The sequence below is a fragment of the Fulmarus glacialis genome, unplaced genomic scaffold, assembly GCF_000690835.1.
Source record: "Fulmarus glacialis isolate BGI_N327 unplaced genomic scaffold, ASM69083v1 scaffold22707, whole genome shotgun sequence".
Taxonomy (NCBI): Eukaryota; Metazoa; Chordata; class Aves; order Procellariiformes; family Procellariidae; genus Fulmarus; species Fulmarus glacialis.
The window spans coordinates 73,535-88,193 of record NW_009225489.1 but is presented as its reverse complement, the minus strand read 5'-3'; the positions used below and the strand labels follow the sequence as shown (position 1 = coordinate 88,193).

General features: G+C 47.4%; 1 protein-coding gene across 1 annotated transcript in view; it reads left to right on the top strand.

Moving 5' to 3' along the window:
* The window catches only part of PTPRF (protein tyrosine phosphatase, receptor type, F), a gene marked incomplete at both ends in the record, with an annotated part of 104,396 nt that overhangs the window by 17,303 nt on the left and 72,434 nt on the right, over positions 1–14,659 (top strand). The window contains one exon of the mRNA XM_009582504.1: positions 8,750–8,761. Within this exon, the coding sequence (XP_009580799.1) occupies positions 8,750–8,761 (12 nt within the window). The remainder of the gene's footprint in view (positions 1–8,749; positions 8,762–14,659) is intronic.

Here is a 14,659-nt window from a genome sequence, read left to right as displayed (position 1 = left end):
ACATCAGGACAGTCTCCTGCCAGTTTTCTTTCTCTATGTTAAAGGTGTTTGAGTTAGCTTGGAGAGAAGCAAGGGCTAAATTCCCTGTACACTTTCTGTTAATTTCAGCAAGAAAAAAAAATGTGCTGCTTCATATGAAACTCTATAACCAGAGCCACTGAACAGGAACCCCTGGGAAATGTAGTTACGGATTTTCTCAAGAAGAGAAAGATGATTCTTGTGCTGGTGCAACCCATTGTTTGTTAGGAAGTTAGAACCAGATTTTATTTCCATGTAGTAAATCAACTATGTTATAATAAAATCTCATCTTCATTTTTTCCTTCCTCTGTTTTGAAGAAAGAAAATACAATCTTAAGGCTCTATATGCATTGGTTAGTATGGAAAGAGGACATGAGAATGATTAAGTCTTCACATGCTCTGTGTTTGCTTCTAGGGGTGGCTTCTGGCGTTGTTTTCTTTGCTTATTCTGGGGGACTGCTTTTTTACTTTGCAGCGTAATTTGGATTTCAAGAGTCTTGGGAAGACTGAAGTATCCAATTAAGCATATTCAGAAGATGAAGTTGTATCTGTGCAGTGGAATCACTCATTTCACTCTCACAATGTAATTACGGATGATTTTAAACTTCCTGTATTCTTGCAAGTTCATTTTTCAGGCAAGCTGTACTAAAACTCATCCCAGATTGTCACTTTGCACTCTGAGGGAAAGGATCCTAGTTACCAGGTTGGCTGTTGTTGCACAGGTTTGTGTGGATACCCAGCCGTTCTGCTGCAGTATGTAGGATGCTTTTGCTTCCTGTGACATGCTCAGACTCTCAATGTTCTGTTTTCTGTAGAGGTGTGGCTGAAAAAAGGCACAGGAGCTTCAAGAGGTAGAAAAACCTCCTCTTACAACGTTCCGATTTCTTACTAATGAATGCTCTTTATTTAGCAAGTGAATCCTGTAAGACTGAGTAGTGTACTGAATTTTACACTTGGCTTGCTGCTCAGCAAGATTCGTCTGTCCTGTTTGGGCTAGGCATGGGCCTTGGATGGTCTGCACATGTGAGAGGATCCTGACATTCACCAAAGAAAGCATGTTCGTAGACATATGCTTTGCTGTTAACCATCATTTTCTTACACATAAATTTTTGGAACAAGCCTTTTTATTACACATAATCTTTACAATGTCAGTCTCCAACCTGTGTGATCCTGATAAAGCCCTGCTGTATATTTAAGATAGGATACCCCATAAATTATTATCAGATTAAATTCACCATGCGTACTAGGTCCTAGATGGTATTTGTGCTTACAGTTTCTGATAGCAAATGTTCTACAAAAAAAAATCATATGTATGTTACTATATTAGTTAATGACTTCAAAAAGTTAGTCAAACCAAGAACAGTATTTTATTTCTTTAACAAGCAAGGAAAAAAATGAAAATATCTTACTTGCTCAGGTCTGGGATGCAGAATAAAAGAATCCCTGTTTTTTCTTCTTGTGATAGTCCTACAGTGTTGTCATTAGACGGATCAGTGACTTCCAGTAGGGTCTTCAGAAAGTGCCTGCATCTTTACTAGAGAAGACATTAATTAATGTTAAATTACAGTGGAAATTAAGTGTGTCGGCTGCACCGCCACTGCATGGTGGTTTCATAATGATTGACCTATTGCGGTGAATACCCAAGAAGTTGGCCACTTTCTCGGGAAGCATGGCTGAGTACTGAGCAGCAGTACTAATGTAGTTCTCAGGACTGCTTGTGCCTGCTCTCATTTACAGCCTATTGGTTTTTTAATAGTTCAAATGTTTGTTTGTCTCTTGACTCTTGGGGTTTATGTTTTTGATCATGTCCTCCCCTTTCCTAGCCTCCCAGGTAATCCTTTGTGAGTGTGCTGTGTTAGAAAGCACAGGCTCATTAGCATTTCTATCGTACTTTTCATGCTAACAAAGGAAGATACTGGGTGCTGAGGAGTATCCAGGCACTGCTCAGGGCTTCCTAATATCAGTGAAAGAACAAGAGGAGGAAGGGGCAGGCTACGCCAGTGTCTTGTCTCTGGGAGTCCTTCAGAGCCAGCACTTCTGCACAGATGGACTTCATTAAAAGTTAAAACATTTCCACACCAGGGATTTGTAAAGGAAAATGGATGCATTTTCCTTGAAGCTATTATTTTCATCTTGCTAAGTGTGCTGGAAAGCAACCCTCATAAGCCTTCTGCTTCTGGACTGACAGGTCTATCTGGCTGCTGCTGCAGAGCCGGGATGGGGCTGGGGACCAGCGCTGGGAGCTGACTGCCTCCCACTGCTGCACTTCAGGCCTCCGAGCATGGAGGGTGGCAGAAAACATCCAGACCATTAGAGGAGCAAGAACAGAGTGAAAGCAAGAGCGGGGAGCATGCCAGGGCAAGGTGGCTATCTGGAGCATAGCAGGGACTTCAGAGGGGGCACAGTGGCATATTGCTATCCTGCCCTTTCAGCCCAAGCATGCTTGCCAGTGCTGATCTAGATGAAGGAACACTCATCCATTTGTGGTCCATGGTTACATGTACCACAGTACATCATAAGAATGATTAGATTTGGGACTTGGTGGTGCTGCAGGGAGAAGGGAAAGGAATAGAAATGTATGGAAGATGTGATTCCTCTGATCCAGAGAGCTTACTGTCTAATTTAGCAGCAAAAATCCAAGAAGTTGATTAGAGACATACAAGACATTGATTTAAGAGTAGAAGGCAGGTTGGACCTAGTGTCATTTCGTCATGCTTACTGGGAGTGTAGTATAATTGCACTGATTCACCTACACTATTGGTTTTTTATGAATATGTTTCACTCTTCACTTGCCTACAGCTTCAGGGATGTCTGCACAGAGGAGTATTTGCAGCCAAAAGTCTTGTCCTATGAAATGCCTGTGAAGGTAGTGGCCTGTGTGGTGCTCCCCTCAATAAAGGTTCTTTCCCTGTATGAAAGGTTTTGTCTGCCCTTCTCTCTCTCTACATGTGGCATTACCTTTTTTCCTACTTCAATGTAGCAAATGAGCAGGAAGACTGTGTATAAGAATATCCTTATTAATACACTGTGGAGCTCACTAGGTGTGTTCCCCAGTGCTGCTACGGAACAGTGAGCAATGCAGATGCTATTAGAATAGTATTTATTGGAGCATTGGCTGCATAATTCCCATCAAATGAGAAATCTGTTGCCCAGTTTTCACTTAAGTGCTGCTTTTCAGGCCTTCAAGGCATGGTCCAGTGGGTCAAGTGCAGTGAGTTCCCTGGCCCAAAATGCTACACATACTGTAGAGAAGCAGCTGCACAGCTGATTTTAAAGAAAGACCATTTAAAACTGGATTGTCTCCTCTGTCCCCAAATCGCAAACTAGTAAATCAGACTGCAATAAATAGAAATGGTATTACTGCAAAAATCTGTGCTTTCTTGATCTGCTTTTTGAAAGGCCAGGGTAGTATTCCATTTGGCAGCAGAGAAACTTGCTTGGAGTCTGAAGTTCTATTTGCCAAGTTTCACTAAGGAGCCATCACCCAAAATGAAATTAGGATTGTGGCTCTGTCCCTAACAGCGATTCTCTGGCCTCTGCAGGGTTTTACACTTGGGGACTTGGCGGTAGCTTAGGCTCAGACACAGAGGGAGCGCACCGAAATGGCTACTTGTGGCTATATGATGCTTACTGCAGTGGGGACCTTGTGTAAATAATAATAATTCTGAATGACTGACATGGGCCTGGAGCAACAAGACTTGAAGCCTTTAAAAAGGACATTTTCTGCTTATGTGATATTAAAACAGCTAAAATAGCAACAGCAGTCAAAGCTCGAGGGTATTGCCAAGAGAAGGGTAAAAGCTGAGGACAGTGCTCAAACAATCAGCAACCAAAACTGGGCATGTCTGAAGAATGGCTAAATATTGGGGAATACGTTTGTTTACAACCCAGCCATACGTGCATTTCTGGCAGTGTGCTCCGTTAAACCTGTCTCTCTCAGGGCTGGGGGGGGTGGCGTGACTTGACCAGAGAGGGGCACTGCCGGTGCTCGAGGGCCTGGCAGCGATCACAGACAAGCAGAGACTGGAGAGACTTGCGAGGGAGGTGCCTGGATGACAGGAAACATGAACGGGCAGTTGAATCAGACCGGATGACCCAGACTGCTGCTTCAGACAGATGTCTGCCCTGGACCATCAGAAGAAGCAATAACAGGCTGCGATAGAGGCCACAGAGTAACGATAGAAGCCTCGGCAGTTGGTACATGGCTGAGGAGGGCTACGGGTCTGAAGGGCCGTGATCTGGCTTTGTACACTCTGTGTAGTCCTGACCTCAAGAGAATGCTGCAATACAGCAATGCAACACAAAGCAATGACCCTTTGATGAGGAAAGTGCACACCTTTTAATGGGATTTCAGTATTTTTAACTTGATTTCCTCTGCCCCTGGGTGCTGCTCCATGCTGAAGCTACTGCTATAGCCAAAATCAGAGCAGCTGTAGTTTCGGCAGATGCACCTTGGCTTAGTTGTGAACAGACTCAGGGTGAGCGTAGCCAGCGGCATGGCCAGAGCTGCACAGTGCTCAGCACCAGCAGATATTTGCTGCTCAGTCAGCACTGTGGCTCATGCTGCTGTGACTGTGTGTGTCCTCGTACTGGAGCTGGCTGGCTTCAGAGCCGCAGGGGCACGTAGAGGCTTCTGCCAAGTTTTCTCTTCTCCATATATTACTATGAATATTTTCGTCGTGTTTTCTCCTGGGGTGAAGTGTGTTCACCGTCAGTGTTTCTATGAGCATTTTGCTATGCTGTAATGATTATAATGATCATGGTTTAATAAATAATAGTTTTGTCCTTCTGCTAGCACATTTTATCTAAAGATTTCAACGTGCTTTACAGAACTCAACTAAAAAAGCTTAACAGTTTTATTCCTTGCAAAGTCCTTTGATGGTTAAAAGTGCAATGTGAGGCTAAAGTCTGATTATTTGTAAAATGACCTTTATACAAAATAGGAGAGTGGCTGGTGGCTCAGTGCGTGATAACGCAACACAGAAATGGACTTGGAAACCTATTTCCCCCTCCTCCCCACATGACCTGCATTAGACGTCTGTGAAACAATTAGGCCTGCGTATCTGTGCTGACTAAATGTCCGTTCCCTCCCCTCCCGTATCCACTTGCACAGAGGGTTAGGAAATCCATCTCTGGTGCTCTGAGATTTTCTGCTCTTAATTGAGTTCATGCATGCATGTGTGTGCACTATGAACAGGAAAGGATGGCTGGGCACCCTGAGCATCCTGTCTGTGTCTCTAGGATGGAATATACTCATCACTGTGGCATGAGAACATTGTTCATCGCATATAATGGGAGGTTGTCTTATTCTCATGTAATCTGGCGTAAAAAAAGACAATCTGTCCTTTTGTTCCTCTATACCTCTAAAGGCTGTAAAGTATGAAATTTGATTTATGTGGAGTCCTTGAGACACAAGATGTGCTTTTGGAGATAAGCAGGGACAGGTTCATCCCTTTCTCGGTTTTTGTTAATCTCTCTGTCTTTCGGATTCCAAAGTGTCTGGGCTTGCCTTTATATTAATGCCTTGCATAGCACCAAAGGGTTTTCGGCACAGGACAGATGCTGACAGTTCCCAGCAGAATTGCAGAGCCAATTGGGATAATGAACTTCCTTGTTGCTTTCAGGAAAGTATTAGCTTCTCACTCTGAAAAGCTTTAGAAATGTGTTCCTTTGTTAGAGCTAGTGATCTAAACTCTCAGACCTGTGCATTCATATCCTGGCCACAGCTCCCTGCCTTGTTTCAGGGAGCTAATGCCCGAGAATACACAAAAGCAGAGCCTCCCATAAGCCCAAACTCATTCTTTCTGCAACAACCTGCTGTGGTTAGAGTATTGCTGCTGCTGCATAAGATGAGCATGTCTGTGGTAGGGTAAAAGCCAAAATCAGTCAGCATGGGAATTTCTGCCTACAGAGCGCTGGAGCCATCTGACAGTCAGGACTGGCAGACGCATCTCTGATACGGCCTCGCTCTTTGCTTCTTTGCTATTTCAACTTGGATCTCAAAAGGAACCCCATTTTTACCTTCTGGAGTTCGCTATCCTCTGGTGACGTTTCTGCTGTGACTTTGCTTGCTCTGTCTTGCACATAGACTGGCATGTTTAAGTTAGCTGCCAGGCAGCTCAGGTTCGTGTGAACACGCTAGCGTGCCTAGTGAGCCGTGGTATTCTGCACAGGGGATACTCTGGGTAACTCCAGCCTTAAATCCTCTATTCCTACATGGGGGGCAGATGTTATTTGCTGTCACTGCTCAGAGTCATTTGTTTTGTAAAAAAGCAGAAAACCTGTTGGTAAAACGTGCTTCTTAGCTTAGGAATGACATGGATAGAGAACTGGAGATAAGGGAGCATGTGAATGGGATCTGTAAGGAGGTGAAACTTTCAATTTACCATTTACCAGGTTTATCTCAGATAAAGCAGCAGCTGTTTAAGCATTAAGTGAAGGGAAAGGAGAGAGAACTTTTTGCCCAGGTGCTCCCTCTTGCCTTACAGCTGTTCCAAAATAGCCTGCTACTGGTTTTTATTCCCCATAAGCCACTAATATAGTAAGAGATTAAGAGATAATCCAGCAATTAGTGACAAATAGCAGGCCACAAACTTGTTCCTGTTTGACAGACCAGAAAGTAATCTGTTTGAATGAGCGTGTTTCACATGCGTCTCCTCACCTTTCCAACTCTAATCTGAAGTGTCAACACGTGGGGAAAGCCGCTGCCGTAGCCGCCTCATGTCCATGCACACTGATGCAGTGCGGTCCCTGCCAGGCTCCCCGAAACAAAGCTCCTGGCCGTTCCCCAGCTGCAGCAGCACCCCTCTCCTTGCCCGTGGGCAGACCAAGCGGCACCGCATCAAGTCCCCTTGGTGTGGCTGGGGGCTGTCAGCCCTTCCCGAGAGCAGGGAGAGGCTCTGCAGCTGCTCCGCTTCTGCAACGGGGATGGGTGTTTCCATAGCTGTTTCAGCATCATTGCCCGGTCTTACACCCTTCACCAGCCTCTCGCCATTCAGTTGCACAGTCCTAAGGGGTACAGCAGGTTGGTTTGCAGCAGTTGGAGTTTGTATTGCCCTATTGAGAGGTTAGTGCTGCTTTCCAGAAATGCAGCCATTCACGGGTACACCTGGTTTGCCAGAAGCACTGTTCTTCCCGGGCAATGGCAGGAAACAAATCCTCCCTGTTGGGAAGAGCTGAGCAGAAGGCTGAAGACCTTTGCTGTCTGCTGAGGCCATGCAGATGTGATACGCTCTGTTAGATTAGGAAATAAAGTGGTGGCTTGGGAGCAGCAATAAAGAGGTTCCCTCCCATCACAGGGTCTCACAGGATTAAATGAACCTTATGTTAATGTTTTGCGGACCAAGAGGTAAATCCCCTGTCTGAAGCAGGCCAGAGGAAACCTGGGCCTTAAGTTAGGACTGTTTGTTTTAAGGATGTCCGGGTGCGGGTCCTTGCTGGATGTGGCCCTTGCTTACAGGCCAGTTAAGCTCCGAGTTGGCTGGTTCTGGTCCCCTGGTATCAGTTCAATTGAAGAAACGTAAACAACTTGCTGTTCTCCTGCAAGCTCCATTACACTTCGTAGGCCACTGTTGTAGCTGTTATTGGCAGTTTGTTGCCTGGTCTGTACCATGTCAGTGTTGGTTAAAATCCTGTCCTCTAATTGCTGGAAATGGCTGACTGTACTGTTGCGCTGTATAATGCCACATGCTGTTCTCTAATTTGCAGTGTTTCTGCTGGAAAGCAAATTCCTCCCCCCACCTTCTCCTTCCCCCATCAAAAATGTGACTCATAAGCAGTCTTTAACTATCAAATCTACTTCTGTGTTCTCTCAGCGAGGGTTCGATTACAGCTGATACTCCACAGATCTGTAGCTGGAGTGAGGTCACTCCTGCTAGAGAAATAAGATCTCCTTTGTCTATAAGGAAAATGCAACTAACCTTCTACTGTCTCTCCCGCAGGAACAAAAACTGGGACCTGCTCAATTCTCTCTGGGTGTTTTTGTCCTTCTGATTTCTTGTCTATCTCTCACTCACAGCACAGTGTACCAATAAGGCTCTCCCGAAACTGAGCCCAGCTGAGACTGCGCATGTCTGTCACTTGCCTAATACCTCTCTGCTGCATTTAGCTCTTTGTTTGGAGAGGGGGAGCAGCTCTTCGTGGTAGAAGATTTTCCATTCACCACTTGGAACATTTCTTTCACACTTGATAAAATTCGGATCTATGTATATGCTCTTCCCAGTGTGTGGTCAATGGGTTTAAAGTGCCTTTGCCATCATCTTTATAGCTGGAGTGGGTGTGTGGGAGCATGTCAGTCTGTGTGATGGCTGGAGTCCCTTGCTCTGTACGTGTGCCTGAGTGTTTTGCACATGTAAACGTGTCTGTGCTTCCAGCATCTGGCCCCGCGCGGGGCTGCCCCCAAAGCACCCTCCACGTGAGTATGTGTGGGACCTGCAGTCCCCTCTGCCCTGCATCAACAAGCAGTGAGCAGGTCAGGGAGGCGGAGGGGCCGGCCCTGCTCCGGGCCAGAACGGTGCGAGTATGGCACACTCTTGTCCATGACATGGAGTGGTGTGTGTCCGCGGTGGGAAGTCATGGCTGACCTCTGTAGTCTTGTCTTGTCGTTTCAGTGGTGTGCGGACAGATGAAGCTTGGCCTGTTTTTACTCTCTGTGTTTTTCCTTGTCTTTTTTTATTCCCTCCTCATCTTCATCGCACTCTGCCATCAAACAAAACAAACTTTCATCTCTCAGATCAGCGAGAAGGTTGGTCCTTTTCACTTCTTATCCATCTACAGTACACCACGTCAGATGGGACTTTTCCAGTAGGGAGACGAGAACCATCCCCAAAAGGGGAGGGGGCCCTACAGACTCTGGCTCCCTTCCAGGCACGGCCACAGTGTGCCTGACGAAATTTGCTTACTGTTTGCTGTGACTCTGGTGATGGCATTGATACTTTGCTTGCATGCCTTTGTTGCTTGAGATTTAAAATGCACAGAATATATTTTGCATGCAAATACCAGCCAGGGCGGTTTTGTTCAAAGGTAGGGTGGGAAGAAGTGCATGCTACTGTATGTGGGGTCCTTCTCTAACCCATTACCTGTGCTAGGTGCCAGTCTAATACCTCTAAACTGCTGCTGCTTTCTGGCCGGAGATCAAGAGCAATCTTTGGAAGCGGAGGTCAGAATGATCTCCAGTCCCTTTGCGAGCTGCTAGGGAGAGCGGGTTCCTCAATTTCTCCTGTAGCCTTGGAAGTTTTTACTTTCTCTAGAGGCAAAAAGCTTACTTTTGATCTTAGCTGGAGAAGAACCCAGCATGCTGCCCTCCCTTGCGACAGGGCAGCAAGAGCAGCTGGTTGAGAGATGCAAGGCCCTCGTGCTGAGGCAGCTTCCCTGCTCCTCAGCAGTCCCTGCTCTGGGGGTGGCCAGTTCTCCATGCTCGGACAAGGGCCCTTTGCATGAGCAGGTCTGCCTCTCCTTTCTTCCCTGGGGCTGGGTCTTTCTCTTGCTGGCGGAAGAGCAGGGAGCTCTGGCAGCGGCCCCAGCCTTGCCTCGGGTGGCTCAGGGAGGCCCGTGGCGACGTGCGCAGGAGCTCATAGCCACTCAGCAGAACCCGATTTGTGCTTTGCTCTGCTCTGTCCCGCTGCCCTCAGAGAGCCAGAGGTGAATAAAGGACAATAGTGAAAGGCAACTCCAGCTTTTAAATTAAATCTAGCTCCCGGCCTAGCTTGAGGCACTCATGATTTCATGCTGAGGAAAGCTGGTGGTTTTGGCAGAAGTCCTGAGCTAGTTTCCAGAGATGACTCCTTCACCGAACAGGTACTGTGTGGGTCCGTCCCTCCACACGTGCTGGAGGAGAGGGATGCTCGCAGCGGCTCTCCGGCCCGCCACTGCTCCCAGGTGGCACAGGGAAGAGACCCTAGCTCCTCTCCCACATGCCATCGGGCAGCTGCATGAGTTGATCTTATAATCGTCACTGGAACAAGTTTTAACAAGTTGTCATAGCAGTTGTTCCAGTACGCTGACTTCGCTCCCATTTCTCTCCCTGGAACGTGCTCTCATTTAGATTGTACTGAGACACGAGGCCCTTGTTGTTTACCTTCTAAAAATAGATTTCGTAGAGGATAAAATTACCTGAGCCTGAGACAATGACGAAAAATGAGAACAAGGAAGAAAAGAGAAGAAATTAAAGCCAAGGCCCAAAGCCTCCCAGATTTCAGTGAAATTGGAGCACTGCTGTGATGGCTCAGGCACCTCTGGAGAATAAACCTTTGACAGGGCACTTAAACGTTTTAGCCACATGGTTTAGCTGAGGGGAGGCAGCCGAGAATGGATACAAGCCAGCAGGAGTGGATAATTTCTCATTCTTTGTGTCGACTCCTCCTTCCCACCCCACCAAAAATACCCACATACACAAATATTTAATGTGAGGCCAGAAATTAGTTTCTAAATATTCCATTGGGATTTGCCGTGCTTATAATTTGTTTGGCACTGATAATTACATCCTACATTTTTCCAGCTTTACTTAAAACTGTGTACTGCTCACCCATGCATTTAATTATTGCTCTGTGACTGCTACAAGGTTATTTATTAACGAGTTATTTTATCTTGATACAGTGGATCTTTTCTCTTATTCCCTTCCTTAATGTTGTGTTATTTTCATCAGAGAAATTTCAGAGAGTGAATGCAAATTGCATAGCTCCACAATCTTGCTCTCCCTTACTTTGCTATTAGTATGTCAGTATGCTGAATGCTGATGTGTCTCCAGTGCTGCACCACTGTAATGATATATCCTCTTTTATATGTGGTTGTCAGCGCAAATAATTAGACCTAAAAGTTATAGCTGAAATATAATCCAAAAATGGCAAGGCCCTGTTTTGGAAATTGTCTATAAAATGTCAGCACTCAAGGATGCATTGGGAGCATAAATAGTACAGCATTGTTTGAGCACAAGATTAGACTGTAAATGCATTTTTTCTGGTTCCAATTTTTCCTCTCCTGCTGTTGATTCTGTCAATAGATTGTGAGACTCCAGCAACTGCCTTTCCATTTGAAGTCCTTCCTTAAAATGATAGCACTAGGGAGAGATGAAAGGTGTCTACAGATGAGTAAACCATGCAGACCGATGATCATGTTTGAGGATATCTCCTAAATTCGCTCCTTCCCAACTCTGAGGAGGTGGTTCCTGAGGAAGGCGGGAGTTTTGGGGCGGGTAGCAGTGTGGCGAGGGCGAGAGCACACCCCATGCACCAAGGATCCTCCAGCTTGCCCGGCTGGAATAAAGAAGCTGGGCAGTGTCACCTTCTCAAAGACGTGCCCCCCCATCACTCTCAACTACTCATCCGAGTCAGGAGGTTAGAGCAGAGCCCTCAGAACTTGCCTTTGCTGTGTTGGGGGCCAGGGAGGAGCAGCACAGCCCAGGCAGTGCTGGTCCTTCTTCAGAGTGGACAGGACTTCAGACTGCTGCTCCTTCGTGCAGAGGAAGAGCAAAGGTGAGAGGATGTCAGGACAGTGGTGCAGGACCAGAGCAGCTGGGATTGCCCCAGAGAGGAGCGGAGAAGCGTGCAGAGCACAGGCACAACTCTCCATCGCCATGGGGCAGCACCCAGCGAGCCTGCGATGGGGATGTCGGGAGGAGGAGGATGGAGCCCAGAGTTAGATGCCAGTGGGCACGGTGGGAAGGAAACCCAGAAGCAAGGGCAGGCAAGGAGAGGTCCCTGCATCTCTGCAAGCTAGAGGGAGGGGCATTAGCATTGTCGTTTGCTCAGCTGTACTGTGGCCAAGACAGCCAGCAGGGAAAGCAGTTTGGTTTCTCCTTCCCTAGCAGCACCACACGGTTTTGGAAGCACGGGCAGTCCTCCTGGCACTGTTATGTTTCCAGCAGAGCCTTGCTGTATGCCAGCAGTGTCTCGGCATGCGAGAGAGGGCCTAACAGCACCGCTTGCGAGCCCTGAGCACTCGTGCCCAAAGCTCAGAGCCTACAACTCTTGCAGACAGCAGCAGGGAGGGGGGTCCCTGGTTCTCCAAGGGGGTAACATCACCCTCAGAGGGAACTTGAGACGTTAGAAAACAGCCACTCTTGTGGTGAAAGGAGCCAGGCAATCGATTCATGCTCTTTGCTCTCAAGGCAAGGAATGTGCATGTTAATGCATGTTGAATTATTAACATTTCTCAATCTCAACCTTTGTGGCTGTTGTGTTGCCTGCTCCCCTCCTTCCTCCCCACGGTCCCCCCAGTGAGTGGGGAACCAGTCTCTACGCTGTCCTTTCTCCCTGTCCTGTGGGATCCAGGGCACGGGTTCAGGTTGCGCTGCATTGCTCACTGCTCCAGGGTTTCACTTCACTTCTCAGGGAATGCTCTCTACGGGGAGGCGTGCTGAATAGTGGAGCAGCACAGAGCCCTTACGATGCCTGTTCTTGGGATGAATGTCAATGAATCTCATTTTTGACAGTCTGCTGGTTTAACTAAACCTCTGAATTATACTATTGTCCATTGAAATCATTTTAATATTCACAGCAATTTTCCCTGTGCTGTTCTTGCAAAACCTCCAAACCACCTTCTCTGATCTTTATCCAAAAAGAAGATTAAAAAAAAAATGTTGCAAATTCTTGTCAAGAAAATTGTAATAAAAAGGGAAATTTCATTGCTGCAATAAATGAGGAACAACAAAAATTTCTGAAGCACTTAAGGTAGCATCATGGGCTATGCTAGCCCATGTGATTTGACTTGTAAATTGGACAGAAATTCTAAGAATGCTGCTTTTTGAGGAGTTAAACTGATTTAAATTATTACCAGACTCTTATGCTAGAAAAGCAAGCGACTTAAATCGCTGGCTTGAGTCTGAGGAATGTGTTGATGGTGCTCTGCAAGCTGCTGTGAGAGCTCTGCCAGCTCTCACTAATGCTAACTGACAGCATCTCCCCTTCTCCCTCTGTACTGACCGGGACGAGAAGCTGCCAATTATCCCCCAAGAGGATGGGAGGCTGATGGAGCCCAACCCTTCCTTTGCACGAGCTCCTGCCAGAGTATCGTCTGGGCCAGAACTTGCACCGAAGGCATTGCCCTGACCCCCTCCCACCTCCCATGTTGAGAGCTGACCCCTACACATGGCATCCATTTTTAGCAGCTCTGCCGGTGTGCTAACGAGGGGAGGCCAGCTCAGCCATTCTGGGTTGCAAAAATACACCACAGAGGCCTGTTTAACTGCTCATCTGTTGCCAGGCTTGAGAGCTGAGGCCCCGCACAGCTTCCTGGCATGCCGCAGGCTGCCGCGTGCAGGAGGCATGGCCCATGTCGAGGTTGGCGACACTGCAGCCTGCCCACCCTCTTGTACAGTTTGATCTGCGGGAGAGTTTTCCTTGCCATTCCTCCCTTCCGTAGGCATGTGAACACACCAACCACCTCTGCTGCTCACGTGTGGGTAGGACAGGGGAGAGCCATTTCCGAAGGGGCTCAGCCCTTCCCTTTGCCCTGCAAAGCGCTGCCAAACGAGCCCCCAGCTCCTTTGGAAGTGCATCTCCCCTATGCTGGCCACAGGGGAGCAGGGGGTGGCGAGAGGCAGCTGCAGCGCCCACAGGCACGGCCTCTGCAGGACACATCAAGGGGGATGTGGCACTGATGGGCTCAGCGTGGCAGCCTGGAAGTGCTTGACACAGGGGCACATGCAGGGTGCAGGGGAGTCTGCAGCAGGCTGTGCTGCCTCTGGTCTCACAGGGCTGGGAGTCAAAATCTGTGCATGCCGGGCTCTGACCTTCCTGCATGGCCTCTTGTCCTCCAGTCTCATCTTCCCATGTCCCTGTACGTGAGTTCCTGTGCACCTTCCCTCTCCCTGTCCTGCCCTCACACCACTTTCTCTCTCTGACTGGAGGTAACAGCCTCCAGTGCCTGCCAGCCTGTTTGCCTGGTGCATGTGCGTGAGTGCTCTGTGCATACCTATGGCTTTCTCCTCAAAGTTTGCTCTTTTTTATTTTAATACAGTGTGGGTGGGTGGGTTTGGTCCTTGGATGGGGACAGAATTTGAACAGCTTCTACCTGAAGTAATTTGACGCCATGTTCATTGGAAAACAAAACCTGACTCTTAACGAATGGTGCTGGGATGCTTGGTTGGAAATACACGCCATCATGTTAAACCATTGCCATGTCCATCAGGTTAACTCTGTATTCTCATGACTGCGTAGCACTTGAGTACACTTTCAGTTCTGTCTTGTTTGGGGAGCACTGCCCCGTCAGTCAGGTAACGCCTCACTGACGATCACTCATGTAGCTATTGATTTGAGACTTAATAATTGATTAAAAGAAACAACCAGCAAGACTTTGTAGCAATTCAAAAAAAAAAAAAAAAAGGCAAAGCAAGTTATCCTTCCCCTGGCTGGTGAGGAGCTAATGAGCCCTGTTTTGTCACCGAGACGATGTGTAGTACACACACGATGTTGACAGTATTGTCTAATTTATCACGAAGTCTTAGCTCTGTTGTACATGCTAGCGTGGGGGCTTCCGTGTTCAGTCTATTTCTGCAAGCCTGTTGGTTTGGGGATGAATCATCAAAGAGAGCAAAGAAATTTGATTTGGGGAGAGTCAGCCTGGCAAGCGGAGCTGACACCTCTGCGCCTCGCCAGCCTGTCAGCAGTTTTACCTGCGGAGACGCCGTGGTGGCAGGAGCAAGGCT